Genomic DNA, 19,828 nt, shown 5'->3' with positions numbered 1-19,828 from the left:
TGCTTCTACATGCCCCTCGCCTGAAAGACGCATACTTTTACATTCTCATTGCTAGTAGGGAAAGAGAGCGAAATTTACAGGCGAGGGGCATGTAGAAACAGGGGAAGGGGTTCGGTCGAAGTTGTATTGTCCGCCATAGTCGAGCGGAAGCGATTTTTTCCGAATTGAGAGTAAGCGCGCGCAGCGCTCTCGCTTGCCTTCAAATTACACGGGGCGCTCTCGCGATACAAAACAGCTGATCAGCTGATACCCCCTCCCTCCCGATTTTTTCATCTCGCGCTGCGCTGGATGCGCGGATCAGCTGTTCTTGCTCTCTCGCGTTTCTTTCGGTTTGCGCTGCGCTGTTGCCGCACTTGCGCGCTGCGCTGAACATCCCCTCCCGCGCGTTCTTTTCGGTTTGCGCTGCGCTGTTGCCGCACTTTGCGCGTAGCGCTGGACACCCCCTCCCCCTCGTTTCTTTCGTTGCGCGTTGTGCGCTGTGCGCTTTCGTTCACTGTGATTTGCAGCGTAATAAAATCGCATGCATCGAAATAAAACTTAAACACATCAAACTCGTTTGATATTTTAACACTTTATTGAAACTTAAGGCACAGTTCCACACATCGCTAACCACAATCTTGCCACAAAACCACACATATTTTTTATTATAAATAATTAAAAAAATCGTCACTTCAAGCACCCACCTTACTGCCTGTATGTTGTGTATGTTGAATACTGTAAAAAAAGCATTGAAATAAAGCAGCATAATTTACATATTCATGTTGAATTACGAAAGATTAACGCTGCTTTATTTCAATGCGCACAACACTTTATCAATAGAAAATACGGTCGAGGCTGTAATAATGTGAATTGAAATAAACAACACTTCAACACTTCACTTCAAATTACATCGAGCGCCCGGGACTTAGGCTAAAACGCGCGCGGCCTCACACTGCGAAGGCTTGAACTGTACTGACGATTTTGTGTGGTAGCAAGAAAGGGAACGCACGAGGAACACTCGCTGCACTAGTGCGAGCGAGACACCGACACCAGCAAGTCGCTGCGAGAAAACCAAACTGAGCGCGCTGGCTGAAAGTGAACGCACACATTCACACATGTGTGATTGTGTGAGTGCGAAAACTGTGTAGAAAGCAAAACACGCTCTCGCCGACGCGTAATTCCGCGTATTTCCAACCGCCTCCCCCTGCTTCTACATACCCCTCGCCTGAAAAACGCACACTATTACATTCTCATTGCTAGTAGGGTTGTGTGTATTAGATGCAGGGTTAGCTTCCATCAATTCGGGTAAAGTCGGTAGTTCATGAAAATCTTCAGCCGGATCAGCCGGTTTACGCTTGCTGAAAGTACTGCGTATAAGGCAAGCTCATAGGACCATGATCGGGCGAAATAGTGAAATCAGCGTTTCGCAGTTGTGTCGTGTGGTTGATAGAAGGTGGCGATGAATGATGATCCGATTCACGGGTAACAGGCGCAGAAGGTGCATGGGATGCTGCAGTAGTGGGTCGCCAAACATTGACGGAGCGGGGATTAAGGTCGATGAACTCCTTAAAAGAGATCCCGCGAGGCCAGGTTGAAGCAGCCAAAGCAATAGCCCGGTGCGAATCCGGTACACCAATTTTAAAAGATACGTAGGAGAGCGTAGAAAGATCCCGGTCACGTCGTACAAGGCTGTATACCAAGATGTCGTCTGTCCCTATGTTGGAACAGGCCATTTCACGGATCGCTTCAATCGGAGTATCAGGAGCAATACGGGAGATAAAGACCCAAGTACGGCGTGGGCGTTCAGGAACGGTCGTAATATTGTTGTAGGACAACCCTGTACCCGATGACAGCATAGCGCGTGTAGCGGTATTGGTAGGCGACGAGTCGGGAGAGCGATCCATCAATCGACGTTTGGAAGGATTCTCACCAACAGCTTGATGGGTGAGCTTAGAGGCCGCAACTGGATTCGTGGTCGTTGAGTGCGTAGCAGGAATCGCAGAATGGTGAGCACTCGATGTAGTGGTATGCGTGGCAAGATGAGAGTTGAGCTTGTTCATTAGTGAGTTGAAGGAAGTGAGAAACTCACGGTGCATGAGATCAAGCCCCTTGATGCCATGCTTAACTTCATCAAGCGTTGTGAGTAGTGGAGCCTGTGAGTAGTTGCGTTCCATTGAGTGAGAAGCAGTAAGTGAGTCGATGAAATCTTTCACGGAACGAATTGACGATGCTGATTCCTGTTTCATCAAAGCTATCTCGTTTCTAAAACAATCCAGTGAAGAGGAAAGTTCAAGTCGCAAGCCAGCTGATGTCGCCTGCACAGAACGTGAGGTATCGCGGAAATCGGACTGCAACGATTCCAACAGGTAGGCAGCATCACGAGAAAGGCCGTGCGAGAAGCGTAAAGTGTCAACGGCCCGCAAACGCTGAGCACAATCCGCGCAAGCCCAAAATAAATTTTGTGACTTCTTAAAATCACGCAGGAGCGGGGTTGAAAGTCCAATGCACTTATCGTGGTAATAGTGTTCACACAGACCGAAGCACGGAATTGGATCGTTGCTAATAGCACCTTCACATTTCTTACAGATCACGGACGCCATCGCAAAATAGCACAGTGAGTGGTCACAACAACCGCAGGCGGATCGCAATGTTTATTTGTTGAACCGTACAAATTCACAGGTGCCGCACAAATTTGTGATACGTGAGCTCGCGAGTGCGAATTAACCGAACTAAAACAGTTCAAGCACTTAAACACCAAGAAAATCGCGGTAAAAAATCAACTTGGAAATAGCAGAGTGAGAAAGCACAACCAGCCGCAATGAGTGACAAGTGACTAAAAACAAAAATATTGTATCCAATCATTAAAATTTGTTGAAAGAACTATTAAATTCAGAAAACCGCGATTGTGACCCTTTTCAGCCATCCTTAGAGTGACATAATCCACTACAAACTGACTAAAGATCTTCTTCTTCTTTTTTTTCTTTGGCTCAACAACCGTTGTCGGTCAAGGCCTGCCTTTACCTCTTGTGGGTTTGGCGATTAAAAATTATGGGCGATTAAAACTTTTTTTTTTAAATAATGTATTCTTAAACTAAAATGATGCACATTATTGAGGTGCTTTGATATTTTTAAGGTTATTATATTGTATTTCAACAGTGTGATTTTTTTGTCATGGATTTCTGCTCATACGCGAGCAATTTCGTCAGCAAAAATAGCTATTTTTTGTCTCATGATAATTCTCAAATAATTTTCAACCATTATTATGACTTTATATTCATTATTTCATTGCGGTCTCAAAAACATAAATAAAAGATTTGTTTTTTCTTTTGACTCAACAACCGTTGTCGGTCAAAGTCTGGCTGTACCACTTGTGGGGTTGGCTTTCAGTGAAAAAGGATCTAAAGCAGCAATCGGAAGGTGCTGGTCGCGAGCGGTATGTGGCTCTTTGATATGGAGATGGCGGCTCTTAACAGTTAATATATTTCATAAAACTTTCACACATTTCTGCTCTTGCTTTAATAATTTGTCTCTTCACGTAAAACTTTACGAACGTTATTGTTGAATTTGGCTCTTTCGGTTGTTAAAGAAAAGGAAAAGTTTCGGTAAAGTTTGCCGAACGCTGCTCTAGAGCAATATTTTAACAGTTTGAAAGTAAAAAGTTTCATATTCCCGTACTAAACCAATTATTCTCAAACGCTCTGATATTGATTATGCGTAAAAATATATTTACATTAGATTACATTACAATCCATTTATTTACATGATTTTTGAATCTCAACCGCGGGATACTTTCTCGAATCTTGCTTAAACAATGGGGCTTATTGTATTATTTTTCCTGATTCGAGTCGGGAATTGTTCTCGATTGTTATTTGAAATATTTTTGTTGGTTTAGTAGGGTAGTAGGGTACTATGGTTTAGTAGGGTTCTGGTAGGGAAAATCAATCGTGACAGGCAGTCGACATCACAGTAGGCGACAAACTTCCAGTGCAACTCTCGGATATGACTTTAAAATACGCCTACAAAATTAGAATCTTTGTCAAAAAAATAAGAAACTTCCTTATAGATAATGAAAGTTTTGTTAGCAGAAAACTGACATATTTGATTTTTAAACTGCCAAAACATCAATTTCGATTCATTTCTGACTACATTCAAGCCAGGAGGAGTTCATGGATTTTGTTCATCCAGTTTTATAATATCAAAACATTTCTATATCTTATTTGTGTGTGTGTGTGTGTGTGTGTGTGTGTGTGTGTGTGTGTGTGTGTGTGTGTGTGTGTGTGTGTGTGTGTGTGTGTGTGTGTGTGTGTGTGTGTGTGTGTGTGTGTGTGTGTGTGTGTGTGTGTGTGTGTGTGTGTGTGTGTGTGTGTGTGTGTGTGTGTGTGTGTGTGTGTGTATGTGTGTGTGTGTTTTTACATGCTGTATTTTCATTAGTTCTTTGCAAGTTTTCAGGCTAACAATAGCTCTTTATATTTTATCCTCTAATTCTTAACCCCAAATCTTCACCATGCAAAAAAACCACTTCGCAACACATCTACCATTCATATAAACAACTTGATTTTTGGTTTACTTCTATCTGTCAAAAACTACAGCGGATCAAAATTGAAGATATGAGAGGAACATGCTCTTAAGTTCTATTTTAACACAAAACAAAAGTGCGAGCATAAGAGAAGTAATAGGAGTATTTTGATACTTCGAACGCACATACTGCATTTTGCATATCATTTGCCTGTCATTATGCATGGCAAGATTTTGATTAAGACGTCTTGCCAGATAGAACAACAATATTTTGTTGAAGAACTGGTTTTGCAAGAAAAATCATGTTGCAGCATGATGAGCCGATTCTGGATGTAATAGGAGGTTTTTGCAATGCAATTTTCGATTCAACGGGTTTTCACCAGCCGGCTACAATGTTCAGCTTCAGTTGATTTTAGGATGAATTATCATTTTTAGAATCATAGTTTTCAAGATATTCTAGTTATTACCAACATTAATTGGCGAATAACAGTGTATAGAAATGTTGTTTTAACGCTCAAATGACAAATTTTACTTCATGGATACCCATAGTGTATGTAGACCAGGTGGTATCGTCCCATATAAATAAAAAAGCTTCTTGTATAAAAATATAATTTCATATTTCATATTACATTTCATATATTCCTTTATATATATATATAATAATTTCATATAATTTTCATATAGAAAAGCTTCTTTTTACAGAACGGATGAAAACAATTTCTATAGGAATGGATCGCTTTACTAAGCAGCGCATACGAAGTAGATATTGACCGCCGCATTGAAGATGCGTGAATAAAAGTGGATTAACGTTGACGTTGACATTTGGTTTAGCTTACAATTTGAAGTGAAGTGATAATTTTATGTGCTTTGGAGAACTTTTAGAGAACGGATCCAATATTTTAAGAGTGTTTGTGTATTCGCCAAGTTGCCAGAAAACTTATTCGAATAAACACGGAACTAAATCAATTAAATAACTTCAGTATCAAGTATTTCGTAAATTTTCAGTGAACAGATCATCATTTCTTCCATTTTGTTCTTCCGCTTAAGAGGATACTCTTTTTGAGTGATTATCTAAAGCGGATGATGTCTCTCCCCCAACCCATTAGCTTTACCTGTCAAATAATTTACCTGTCAGCGAAATAGTTCGTTTTCTTGTATTGTATTCGTTGAGCGCATGGTTGATTATGCCAAATAAAGCGATAGGAGTGCCAAAAAGAAGTCGTTATAGTAGACATTTGGTAGTATAGGATCTGTCCTCATGTTATGAACGACTTGATGCAATCAAACTCTAACCATAGCACATTTAACGAAAGAATGATACTTGTTCATAAATAATTTTACTTTTATTACTGCGTCAAACAAAATTACGAGTGAACGCAGTACAGTTGAAATTATTTTTGTTTAATTTGGATGGGTTTGCACGAACACTGGATTAGTTCTTATGTGTAACATGATATTTCTTAACACTACGTAACACATTCGCCACACTTGTGCACAGATTAAAATGAATGATAAGAATGACAAAACTCACTTACTGAATCTACATGCACACGAGTAGGGTTTTTGTGTCCCTTTAATACTCTGTAATAAAAACAGGTCTGAAGGCTTGCGTTGTACGTGCCATAGGTGGAAATGCTTTGAACAGTTCTATCGTAAAAAGTGAAAATTATGAAAATAACAACCAAGGAAACGCTTAATATGTTCATCTTTCACAAATGATCTCAAAAGCTTGACACTGACCCCACTGTAGTGATGAACAAACTGAAGCGACTCGTTTCATTTGGAGTAACTTTTATAGAATCGTTCAGAATTCCTTTCTTTTTGACAAAACTAGTTAGACTACTTTCTCTTAACGTGTGCTCAAATTGATGCACCGAAAATTAATGTAGCGGCTGGCGTATGGGTCAACACGGAATGTATTGCCTCCTTGTAGTTTCTTCGTTGTTAATTGTCGAGTTTTTCAAACTCAAGCTTTTTTTTTTGCTATTTAATCTAGTGTTATACGCTTGTGTCCTGTTATTTCAGGGGCACGTTTGTATTACAGGTGTCGAGTTTCTTACAATTCCATACCCGCTTGAGCTATGTTTTTTTTATGTTGGAACAACCGTTTCGAATGACACATGCAGTTTTATTTGTAATTTAAAAACCTGTTTCGAGTCGAAGTTTGCAGAACATATCGAGTATCATGTGAAATAATGTAACTGACCTGCCCTTAAAATCTTGTCGGAAGGATTCATAATCATGATTGTGTGCGTGCATCTAGCAGAGCAGTGTTGTGTGTGTCGATTGATTAGTTTTTGTTTTAAGATTTATTATTGATGTTGTTGGTTTTACAGGATATGGCTTACATTAATCTTTTAATAAAAACTTACTATTTTTTTATTTTTATTGAACTCATAGTATCCAAACAAATGATAAGAGATTAAGACAACCGAACAGGTAACTTTCCAAGGAACGATTGTTTGTTGGCGAATCTTTCCTTTTCCATCGTAACAAAATCGCTAACGTGTTTGTGTTTTCATTCACAATTCTTCAGTGAACTTCAAAATGACACTTTTATGAACGGATATACATTAACACTTGTTTTTACCGATTGAATATGGGATCACTAAAAACCTTCCATCGATTGATCTACCATGCGCAGGGAGCCCAAAAATAAGTTTAAGTACCAAAATACACAGCTTTCTTTACTCCTGTCAAAACATTTCAACCAAAGAATCGTGTCATCCATCCTATATCGGATGGTAAAAATTGTATGTAAAAGATTAGTCAAACTCTGGACGATTTATCGTTGCCACGGGAAACGGTGATTTTGACAGCAGTTTTTAATCAGCAATTGTTCTGTCGAACAAGGTTAATATCTCATATCATTAAAACAGAGAAACATTTATTGTCTAATTTTTGAGTAGCCGCGTTCAGACACGGCATATTCTGCTAGAAAATATTTGTCAAACACACTTTTTCATTGAGGTAGGGTAAGTCTAGCAGCCTGTGACGAATCTTTTTCGAGCAATCCAAGTTATTCATAGCTGGATGGATAACAAAAATATTTGCTTGCTATCTTTGACAGGCCGAGAGAAATTTAATTGTATCCAGCTAAGATTCGTTGTGGTGAATCTTTTTTTGACACTTGTTTCTGGTGGAAGAGGAAAGATTTGTGAAGAACGATATGCCGTGTCTGAGCGTACCTATTGATCAGCAGTATAACAGTGACGCTGCAATGGTCGTACGATTTGGAAAACTGTCATGAATATTCTCTTCTGGCTTCTGCTGTTCCATGGTATCTCATTTTCGACCCTTAGTAACATACGCATGTCTCACCGTTATGATTGAATCGGTGTGCTGTTGCACTGGCTACACGCCGGTCAGGCGAGATTGAAATACACCGATGTGATCGGTGCATCTTAAATAGAATTCTTGACCATTCCTTTCTCTTTACAAGGAATACGCTGAGTGGCTTTCTCTTCCCAGTGTCTTTCAATTATCTACCAAAAGCTGATTGTAGTAAGAAGAAAAACGAGCGAGACGCAGCAATTGTCGAGAAGCTTTGATTTTTATTTATTTTTAAATGTATTTGAAGTACTGACCTGTGTGAATGTCCATTAAGTTAATGATCCGCTGATGCATGTACAGCTTCGGCTCATTGGTTGAACTTAGTTGGCACGTTATTCCATAAAAATTGTTTTGAAAATTTTTTCTCTACAGGGCATGAGAATTTTGTGAATTGCTCAGAAACCGGTTTTCCTGTACAAATGCCAATATTCCCATAATTAATCTGTCAGTCAACTATCGAACGTTCAACTAAAAAGCATGCCAACTATAAACCGTTCAACTATTGAATTCTGATTATTTTCTACTATCAAACGTAGAGGCTGTATGCAGTTTGCATAAACAGCGTACCGAGTGTCATTCATTAAAAACAGAAGCTATATCATCTTGTGTTTTGAAATGTGTTTTACAATCGAAGTTAGTTTCGTGGTACAGTCGTCAATTCGTACGACTTATCACAACATGCCCATCATGGGTTCAAGCCCCGAATGTACCGTGCCCGCCATACGTAGGACCATGCGTAAGGTCTTTGAAATACCATTTCGACGGGTCGATGCAAAGCCCCTAAGTTGCAAGGTGTCCATTTTCAGCTCGCTTTTGACAATTTCATACAAAGGTGTTTATAAACAAACAGATAGTAGCTAAGGAGGAAAAGAAGACGAATTTTATTTTTAGAATATTCTAGTGCTTAAATTTCCTACGGTCAATCACTCATCGAGATAAAAGAAAACGTTATTAGAATTCACTTTGTATTCAGAAACATTAATTAACTATTTCAATATTTTCCATTCCGTAACCACGAATCACTACCGTTTGCAACGGTCCTGCTGGAGGAACCAAAAGCTAATATCACTAATAAGTCATAAAACATCACAGTACAGGTAGCCCCCGACATACACGGCACCTCTTGTACGCGGATTCGTAGATACACGGTTTTCTACATTTGATAGTTTTTTGAGCAAATTGTCAAATTGTCAGCAATTGAGCAATTGACACATCAATTGTAAGAGGCGATTTACGTTTTGATCGAATGTTAAACACTATTTCAAAAGGTTCAAAACTGTTATTATCAGTCAAAAGCACTTCAAATAATTAATTAAGTGGCTAAACCACCCCTCGTACTTGCAAAATTACACGAAAATTTGTGATATTTTGGCTGGAAATCACGAGAGTCGACTTACGCGGAAATTAGAGATACGCGGTATTTTGCCGTTTTCGGTCCCCATTAACCGTGTATCTCGGGGACCGCCTGTACATGTTCCAACTGGATATGACAAGTCCTATTAACTTTCAATTTACCTCAATTAACCTTCAATTAACTTTCAAATTAAACATAGAATCGTCACTTACAGGTACAATACACATACCTTTCTTTGCTAAAGGTATCGGCGTCTAATCTATCTTCTATAATACAAATTCTAGCAACGACTAACGGTGCGTTACTGCAGGGCTTGCACCGTTTCGATTGAAAAATAGCGACTGATGCAGCGCGTGCAAACTTTGAAACAGAAGAGCAAGCTCTCTAACCAGGCTACATTGATCAGCTTACTTTTTCTCTCTTTTTTCTTTGGACATTTTCTTGCGCCCGTGGTGTCTCTCGCACACTTTCTCTCTCGCTCTGCTTCTCCTATTGCTTTCTCGTTTATCAGTTTTTGTTTAATTTTTGATGATCTAATTTATAATTAGATTTTCAAAAAAACAACAAACGAAAAAAGCCGGGAACGCATAATAATATTGATCTTTCGTCACTTGCAATCCAAGAAATATATCCCATACCTTTTAAACTTACACATGACTTAAAGCATTATTTATTATGAGTGTACTAAGACACATAGTTTTAACATGTCTTTTTAAGATACTTAACAGTCTTTGAAGTTGCTAAACCTTTTAAACGTTCTGAAGGCGCTCATAAGATTGTCTGTTAAAACTAAAATTGGAGTTTTGATGGCTGGCTTTAATCAACCTGTAAACGTATTCTTAAGCACGTTTAAAGACTTGTTGTTTAAGGCCAAGGCATCAAGATCAATTGATCTTATTAAATGTATACTAAGTCTTGGATGAAGGGACCTTGGAACAGACTATACGGGTTGTACCTGAAATACGCTATTAATGCAAATTGCGGATAAGCCGAGAATTTCTAAGTTCTGCGTGAGTTGTATTTTGCGGTTGTCAACCATAATATATTAAATTTTCTTTTCCTTTCGCTTGCAGTAGGTGGTTTTATCCCCTTGCAAAGATTATTAGATATCTGTCTAATTCTAATAATCTTTGTAGGAAATAAAACTGAAACGAGAAATATAAATAAGAATACAAATAATGTATAAATATAAATACCGCGATTGTGTAAATATGCGTATACCAGGTTCCGCGTATCTCTGACACTACCTGTACGCTGAGAGTCTTAAAACTTGTTAGTCTGCACAAGTGCTTCCTAAAGCTATGGGCTGTTTAAAATGATATTAGCCACACATATTGCACTACAAATGAACTCAACTTGTGATCAGGAAAGTCCTTCTGAGCTTAAATTAATGAAATCCATTTTTATTGATGATTGATGATTTTTAATTTTTGTATTTTTAAAATACTATATTTTTAACTAAAAAGATGCTGATAATTAAGACGCTTTGATTTTTTCAAATGAAATTTTAAAAAAATAATTCAATTCAATTTTCAATTATTATAATGTATTTCAACGGTGAATTTTTCTGGTCATGGATTTCTGCTCATACGCGAGCAATTTTATGCGAAAAAATATCAAGGCAATATAATAATTCTCAAATAATTCTCAACCATTATTACGACTTCGTATGCAATTCTTCATTGCCATCTAAGAAAATATCCATAGCAATATGCTGTAATTTTGATAGTTTATTTGCGCCTCACATCTTAAACGTCTAGAAATGGTTTAACTGGTAGTCTTAACAGAGTTCTGTAGATGGGCCCTTTCAGTGTTAAGAAGCCTGCCTCAGGAGTGTCCGAAACCGCTCACGGTTTCGCGCCTTCGTCTGCCAGTCCGTTATCCCGGCCTTAAAGTCCTTAGTTTGCGTAGTGCTTAATCCACTCCTGAAAAGTGGATAATAATTAATTCATAGTAGTTTTTAAAGCAAGTATCTATTTTAGAAAAGTGACCAACATGTTTCCAGCGCTATTAGACATGAAACAAACAAATGTGTTTCACGTGCAACAAAAAATCATCTATCATATTCAGCCGTACCGGCGAACTCGTTCGTCGAAAAACATTCGTAGCTCATGAGTGAACTGGGTTGTACCACTAGGTCAGGCAGTACATAATCTATACGGTTTTTTTTTATTTTTGATCTAGAGGGCTATGAAATGAGTGAAAATGAGCCTCGCGGCGAACGTTCCCAGGAACGACCGAATTCGCCGGTACGGCTGATTATCATCGTGGAAAAATGGATAGCGCGTCGGTACGATTTGGCAACAAACAGTTTCCCAAAACCTACATACATTCCTAACACATTCGCACATTTGAAAATGGTATTGAACTTCAATGCTATTAATCTTAATTATTAAAATAATCTTTTACAAAATTTTGAAAATTTAGAATTTTGAAAATTTTGACAGTTAAATTGAACATTGTTTATGTTTAGCGATGGACGATGCTATGGAGTGAATGGGAGTTTTGTTCAGCATTTTGCACTCATTTCCTATTAGAATATTTCAAGAATTTGAATTCAATTAGAATATTACATGGCTGATACAATACAAGGATCTCTTTCATTCGTCGCCGGGTTATAAGCAAAGGACGGTGTGCATATTGTATCAGTGTGTGCCGATTTGATGTTTCATTTTACTCTCAGTGTTTAATTGAAAGAAAATTGGGCTTCTTTTACCCAGTTAGACCATGTACTGTGCTGTTTTATGCCTGTTAAACTTTTCGTTCTTACAGCAGGACCGTTGCAAACGGTAGTGATTCGTGGTCACAAAATGGCAAACATTGAAAAAGGTTATCAATGTTTCTGAGTCCGAGAGTAGACTTCAATTACTTCTTCTTTATTCTCTAGAAGTGGTTCCGCAAGAAATTTAACCAATATAATCTTTCTAATAAAATATTCGTCCAATTTTCCGCGTTAACTATTCTCCGTTTGATTGTAAACACTTTTTCATGAAACTGTCAAAAGCGAGCTGAAAATGGCAACCTAGCAACGGGCTTTGCATCGACCTGTTCTCCTTAATAGATCTTGGTCTATATAATACAGAGGTCGGGTCGTCCAGAACATTTGATCAAAAAGCGTGGGAAAGTTTTAACAGCTTGATGAAAAAGCTTCAATAGTTTCATCGTAGCATACATTGAGGTTTTAGTTGTTGTGCATGCAGTGGTCTGAATGCATTTTCGGTAATTTTTACGACGTCCGTTCATAATCTTGTTCTCGAAAAAGTCGACGAATAAAAAAAAGATAGAATAATAGTGTAATTATATCTTTTATCAGCTATACGGGGCGAGTACCGGCTTCGAACGACGAAATCCGTTCGACGCTCATGAGAGAATGAGAATCATGAGATACAACTGTCAAGCATTTAAAGACGTTTATATCTACGGTTCAAGGATGGTAAAGTTGAATTTTGATCTTTTTTGCCGTTGGTATTGGATTTTATTCGTTACATCATTATTGGATGGTTTGTTATCAAATATAAGGCAGCTTTACTCACTTTCTTGAAATTTGAATTTAACTTAGTTCAAATTTAGGAGGGACGACAGGTTTGGATTTACTTTATAAAAAGGTATAAAAATACTTATTGATTTTATTTTTAAGGGTTTCGTTATTAACATAAATCGTAAGTAAAAGTTATTTACATGGTGAAAATGTTTTGCGATATTTTTCTATAAAGTTTTCAGCAGTGTAACAAATTTATGTGAAAAACATTAAATTTGACCTTTACATAAATATTCAAATATTTTTATATATATCATTATGTTCTTTCATAATATATATATAGTATTATAATTTATTTTTTTATAATTAGTATATATAATTTATGTAACTATATTATTATTATAGATATTTGTATGTTTATTTATATTCCGATGTATTTTATGTTTTTTGTATACATTTTCAAAACTGATGAAAATGTTTTTTTTTTATTGGAAATAGATCACAAAACATTTTCAAAATGTTTCATACCTCTAAGTTCAATTTACTTCAATCATTTAAAGCAAAATTTAAAGCAAAACGTTACATTGAAAACAACATTCGTTCCAAATCCGCAGCGCAAAACCTCGCGGATTTCTCCCCATACAAACGGGAACGTTCGACCCCGGCAGGTAGAACTCATTCTTTCACGCGCTTCTTACGGTCTCTCAATGATACGTTATTTTAAAACTGAGCGCCAAGTGAGCGCCTTCTGACAACCGCGGCGAACGGATCTCGTCGTTCGAAGCCCATAGTCGCCCGGATAGACTCATTGTAACACACTTCGGAAAGCCATACCACACTATTGCAATACATTCATTACAACACACTCAGCAAATCAGATCATACCATAACAAGACAACCGGAAGAGTTCAGGCCACACCGTTTATATAAAACCAATTGTGACACACTTACTGAAAACACCAGAAACACGCATAATAAACAAATCAGGCGTGTTACTACAGCAAACTAGGTGAACCGAGAACGTATGGCAACTTATAAGCTCAGCGACGAAAACATCCATTCTTTAGCAACAATAGTTGAAACCTTCTTTCGCAATATAGTAAAGCCGCAGCATAGGCACACATCGACAAACACCTCACACCACTTAAATTTATAAATTGTTACCAATAAAAATAAAATTTAATTAGGACAAATACACATTCCAAAACCAAATGTACGAGGAAACCAATAACTTATTTTCAGTATACATAAAACCAATTCCGATTACGGCAGATCAGATTCGTTCGGACTGCCAAGATAGGACGTTACTCTTCCTAATACTTCGTGTAACAACTTATCTCAAGAGTTTAGTTATGGCCCCCTATCCAAGGTAATGCTTCTGGGGGAAAGTTTCGATAGTTAGATTAAAAAGATTCAATAGTTTCATCGCAGCATTCCTTCGATCCCGGGTAATATAAACAAACGTATATATTGGGGAAATCAAAGTCTGCGCCTTTATGTTCTGGCGCCCACCCGGCGTTTACTGAGTCGAACCAAATATTGTGATACCGAGCGAGACACATAGACAACGCATCTAGAGGACATGTATAGCCGTGAGGAAACTTTTCTATGTCTCTTTTGCCTTGTCCTTGCATTTTGATCCTGATGAGTGAAGCAAGCATACCTTATGGGTACGTTCGGGGTATAAAGGTATACCCCTGCCCCTCTCATGTTAATGGTGTAGATACAATCATATGCAATCGGCTTTGCATTCGGGCGTGGAAAGGCCCGTGGGCTACAAACGACGCCCATTGGGTATTGAGAACAATTTTCTCAAGGAACCTCATGCGTTTTTTTATTTTCTATACCTCAATAACAATTCAACCAGAATCGGGTTGGATAATAAAAACACAATAAATAAATTATATTATTCGCTACATAATAAATTGCTTTTAATTGATTACTGCCAGGCCAAACCTGGATACCAGTGAGGAACTTGGTTTCGTTCATTCTTTTTTTGTGGACGTTTTACATAAAGTTTAAATTGTTTAAAACTTTTTGATGTTGGCTTAAAAAATGAAAATGGAAAAACAATTTGTGGTTTTGCAGGCCTTACAGAATCATACGCAGGTGTTTTTTCTGTGATTTGTGTTCCTTGATTTGATACCTCATATTGCAATGAGTTTAAGAATAAATTGTTGCCGTAGGGTTTTTTTTGAGACTCCACCGGTGGTGAGAAAGATTGGAATGCGTTTTGTGAATTTGATACAATTTGTAACATTGATTTAGGAGTAGTAGTAGTTGTTCCAGCAGGAGTGGTTGTTTTAACAGTAACAGTTAAGCCCGGAGTAGTTGGAGGGTTCGAAGTTGATCTTTGAGTAGTAGTTGAAGCAGTAGTTGTACTTGATGATGCAGAAATTGTGCTTGTCGTTATTGTTACAGTAGATGATCTAGTGGTAGTTGAAATGGACGATGAAGCAGTGGTAGACTCAGTAGAAGGCGTTGTGTCTGTAGGTGCTACGCTGGAGGACATTGTGGTGGTAGTTGTGGTAGCTTCGCTAGACGATGAAGCAGTGGTAGACTCAGTAGAAGGCGTTGTGTCTGTAGGTGCTACGCTGGAGGACATTGTGGTGGTAGTTGTGGTAGCTTCGCTAGACGATGAAGCAGTGGTAGACTCAGTAGAAGGCGTTGTGTCTGTAGGTGCTACGCTGGAGGACATTGTGGTGGTAGTTGTGGTAGCTTCGCTAGACGATGAAGCAGTGTTAGACTCAGTAGAAGGCGTTGTGTCTGTAGGTGCTACGCTGGAGGACATTGTGGTGGTAGTTGTGGTAGCTTCGCTAGACGATGAAGCAGTGGTAGACTCAGTAGAAGGCGTTGTGTCTGTAGGTGCTACGCTGGAGGACATTGTGGTGGTAGTTGTGGTAGCTTCGCTAGACGATGAAGCAGTGGTAGACTCAGTAGAAGGCGTTGTGTCTGTAGGTGCTACGCTGGAGGACATTGTGGTGGTAGTTGTGGTAGCTTCGCTAGACGATGAAGCAGTGGTAGACTCAGTAGAAGGCGTTGTGTCTGTAGGTGCTACGCTGGAGGACATTGTGGTGGTAGTTGTGGTAGCTTCGCTAGACGATGAAGCAGTGGTAGACTCAGTAGAAGGCGTTGTGTCTGTAGGTGCTACGCTGGAGGACATTGTGGTGGTAGTTGTGGTAGCTTCGCTAGACGATGAAGCAGTGGTAGACTCAGTAGAAGGCGTTGTGTCTGTAGGTGCTACGCTGGAGGACATTGTGGTGGTAGTTGTGGTAGCTTCGCTAGACGATGAAACAGTGGTAGACTCAGTAGAAGGCGTTGTGTCTGTAGGTGCTACGCTGGAGGACATTGTGGTGGTAGTTGTAGTAGCTTCGCTAGACGATGAAGCAGTGGTAGACTCAGTAGAAGGCGTTGTGTCTGTAGGTGCTACGCTGGAGGACATTGTGGTGGTAGTTGTGGTAGCTTCGCTAGACGATGAAGCAGTGGTAGACTCAGTAGAAGGCGTTGTGTCTGTAGGTGCTACGCTGGAGGACATTGTGGTGGTAGTTGTGGTAGCTTCGCTAGACGATGAAGCAGTGGTAGACTCAGTAGAAGGCGTTGTGTCTGTAGGTGCTACGCTGGAGGACATTGTGGTGGTAGTTGTGGTAGCTTCGCTAGACGATGAAGCAGTGGTAGACTCAGTAGAAGGCGTTGTGTCTGTAGGTGCTACGCTGGAGGACATTGTGGTGGTAGTTGTAGTAGCTTCGCTAGACGATGAAGCAGTGGTAGACTCAGTAGAAGGCGTTGTGTCTGTAGGTGCTACGCTGGAGGACATTGTGGTGGTAGTTGTGGTAGCTACGCTAGACGATGAAGCAGTGGTAGACTCAGTAGAAGGCGTTGTGTCTGTAGGTGCTACGCTGGAGGACATTGTGGTGGTAGTTGTGGTAGCTTCGCTAGACGATGAAGCAGTGGTAGACTCAGTAGAAGGCGTTGTGTCTGTAGGTGCTACGCTGGAGGACATTGTGGTGGTAGTTGTGGTAGCTTCGCTAGACGATGAAGCAGTGGTAGACTCAGTAGAAGGCGTTGTGTCTGTAGGTGCTACGCTGGAGGACATTGTGGTGGTAGTTGTAGTAGCTTCGCTAGACGATGAAGCAGTGGTAGACTCAGTAGAAGGCGTTGTGTCTGTAGGTGCTACGCTGGAGGACATTGTGGTGGTAGTTGTAGTAGCTTCGCTAGACGATGAAGCAGTGGTAGACTCAGTAGAAGGCGTTGTGTCTGTAGGTGCTACGCTGGAGGACATTGTGGTGGTAGTTGTGGTAGCTTCGCTAGACGATGAAGCAGTGGTAGACTCAGTAGAAGGCGTTGTGTCTGTAGGTGCTACGCTGGAGGACATTGTGGTGGTAGTTGTGGTAGCTTCGCTAGACGATGAAGCAGTGGTAGACTCAGTAGAAGGCGTTGTGTCTGTAGGTGCTACGCTGGAGGACATTGTGGTAGTAGTTGTGGTAGCTTCGCTAGACGATGAAACAGTGGTAGACTCAGTAGAAGGCGTTGTGTCTGTAGGTGCTACGCTGGAGGACATTGTGGTAGTAGTTGTGGTAGCTTCGCTAGACGATGAAACAGTGGTAGACTCAGTAGAAGGCGTTGTGTCTGTAGGTGCTACGCTGGAGGACATTGTGGTGGTAGTTGTGGTAGCTTCGCTAGACGATGAAGCAGTGGTAGACTCAGTAGAAGGCGTTGTGTCTGTCGGTGCTACGCTGGAGGACATTGTGGTGGTAGTTGTGGTAGCTTCGCTAGACGATGAAGCAGTGGTAGACTCAGTAGAAGGCGTTGTGTCTGTAGGTGCTACGCTGGAGGACATTGTGGTGGTAGTTGTGGTAGCTTCGCTAGACGATGAAGCAGTGGTAGACTCAGTAGAAGGCGTTGTGTCTGTAGGTGCTACGCTGGAGGACATTGTGGTGGTAGTTGTGGTAGCTTCGCTAGACGATGAAGCAGTGGTAGACTCAGTAGAAGGCGTTGTGTCTGTAGGTGCTACGCTGGAGGACATTGTGGTGGTAGTTGTGGTAGCTTCGCTAGACGATGAAGCAGTGGTAGACTCAGTAGAAGGCGTTGTGTCTGTAGGTGCTACGCTGGAGGACATTGTGGTGGTAGTTGTGGTAGCTTCGCTAGACGATGAAGCAGTGGTAGACTCAGTAGAAGGCGTTGTGTCTGTCGGTGCTACGCTGGAGGACATTGTGGTGGTAGTTGTGGTAGCTTCGCTAGACGATGAAGCAGTGGTAGACTCAGTAGAAGGCGTTGTGTCTGTAGGTGCTACGCTGGAGGACATTGTGGTAGTAGTTGTGGTAGCTTCGCTAGACGATGAAGCAGTGGTAGACTCAGTAGAAGGCGTTGTGTCTGTAGGTGCTACGCTGGAGGACATTGTGGTGGTAGTTGTGGTAGCTTCGCTAGACGATGAAGCAGTGGTAGACTCAGTAGAAGGCGTTGTGTCTGTAGGTGCTACGCTGGAGGACATTGTGGTGGTAGTTGTGGTAGCTTCGCTAGACGATGAAGCAGTGGTAGACTCAGTAGAAGGCGTTGTGTCTGTAGGTGCTACGCTGGAGGACATTGTGGTGGTAGTTGTGGTAGCTTCGCTAGACGATGAAGCAGTGGTAGACTCAGTAGAAGACGTTGTGTCTGTAGGTGCTACGCTGGAGGACATTGTGGTGGTAGTTGTGGTAGCTTCGCTAGACGATGAAACAGTGGTAGACTCAGTAGAAGGCGTTGTGTCTGTAGGTGCTACGCTGGAGGACATTGTGGTGGTAGTTGTAGTAGCTTCGCTAGACGATGAAGCAGTGGTAGACTCAGTAGAAGGCGTTGTGTCTGTAGGTGCTACGCTGGAGGACATTGTGGTGGTAGTTGTGGTAGCTTCGCTAGACGATGAAGCAGTGGTAGACTCAGTAGAAGGCGTTGTGTCTGTAGGTGCTACGCTGGAGGACATTGTGGTAGTAGTTGTGGTAGCTTCGCTAGACGATGAAGCAGTGGTAGACTCAGTAGAAGGCGTTGTGTCTGTAGGTGCTACGCTGGAGGACATTGTGGTGGTAGTTGTGGTAGCTTCGCTAGACGATGAAGTAGTGGTAGACTCAGTAGAAGGCGTTGTGTCTGTAGGTGCTACGCTGGAGGACATTGTGGTGGTAGTTGTGGTAGCTTCGCTAGACGATGAAGCAGTGGTAGACTCAGTAGAAGGCGTTGTGTCTGTAGGTGCTACGCTGGAGGACATTGTGGTAGTAGTTGTGGTAGCTTCGCTAGACGATGAAGCAGTGGTAGACTCAGTAGAAGGCGTTGTGTCTGTAGGTGCTACGCTGGAGGACATTGTGGTGGTAGTTGTGGTAGCTTCGCTAGACGATGAAGCAGTGGTAGAATCAGTAGAAGGCGTTGTGTCTGTAGGTGCTACGCTGGAGGACATTGTGGTGGTAGTTGTGGTAGCTTCGCTAGACGATGAAACAGTGGTAGACTCAGTAGAAGGCGTTGTGCCTGTAGGTGCTACGCTGGAGGACTTTGTGGTGGTAGTTGTGGTAGCTTCGCTAGACGATGAAGCAGTGGTAGACTCAGTAGAAGGCGTTGTGTCTGTAGGTGCTACGCTGGAGGACATTGTGGTGGTAGTTGTGGTAGCTTCGCTAGACGATGAAGCAGTGGTAGACTCAGTAGAAGGCGTTGTGTCTGTAGGTGCTACGCTGGAGGACATTGTGGTGGTAGTTGTAGTAGCTTCGCTAGACGATGAAGCAGTGGTAGACTCAGTAGAAGGCGTTGTGTCTGTAGGTGCTACGCTGGAGGACATTGTGGTGGTAGTTGTGGTAGCTTCGCTAGACGATGAAGCAGTGGTAGACTCAGTAGAAGGCGTTGTGTCTGTAGGTGCTACGCTGGAGGACATTGTGGTAGTAGTTGTGGTAGCTTCGCTAGACGATGAAACAGTGGTAGACTCAGTAGAAGGCGTTGTGCCTGTAGGTGCTACGCTGGAGGACATTGTGGTGGTAGTTGTGGTAGCTTCGCTAGATGATGAAACAGTGGTAGACTCAGTAGAAGGCGTTGTATCTGTAGGTGCTACGCTGGAGGACATTGTGGTGGTAGTTGTGGTAGCTTCGCTAGACGATGAAGCAGTGGTAGACTCAGTAGAAGGCGTTGTGTCTGTAGGTGCTACGCTGGAGGACATTGTGGTG

The 19,828-nt window shown here is 41.0% G+C and overlaps 1 protein-coding gene across 1 annotated transcript; it reads right to left on the bottom strand.

The window, feature by feature from the left end:
* Positions 1-14,962: 14,962 nt before the first annotated feature.
* LOC120899739 (bypass of stop codon protein 1-like) lies at positions 14,963-19,407 on the bottom strand (the record flags this gene model as incomplete). Its single annotated transcript, XM_040305913.1, has 5 exons — positions 14,963-15,088; positions 15,181-15,270; positions 16,468-16,518; positions 18,484-18,531; positions 19,363-19,407. Coding segments are annotated over 5 exons (360 nt in total), but the record flags the coding sequence as incomplete, so codon positions are not given.
* Positions 19,408-19,828: the final 421 nt, after the last annotated feature.

Source organism: Anopheles arabiensis, chromosome 3 (genome assembly GCF_016920715.1).
Source record: "Anopheles arabiensis isolate DONGOLA chromosome 3, AaraD3, whole genome shotgun sequence".
Lineage (NCBI taxonomy): Eukaryota > Metazoa > Arthropoda > Insecta > Diptera > Culicidae > Anopheles > Anopheles arabiensis.
Note: the sequence above shows the minus strand (reverse complement) of the source record. Positions and strands in the feature narration are given on the sequence as shown.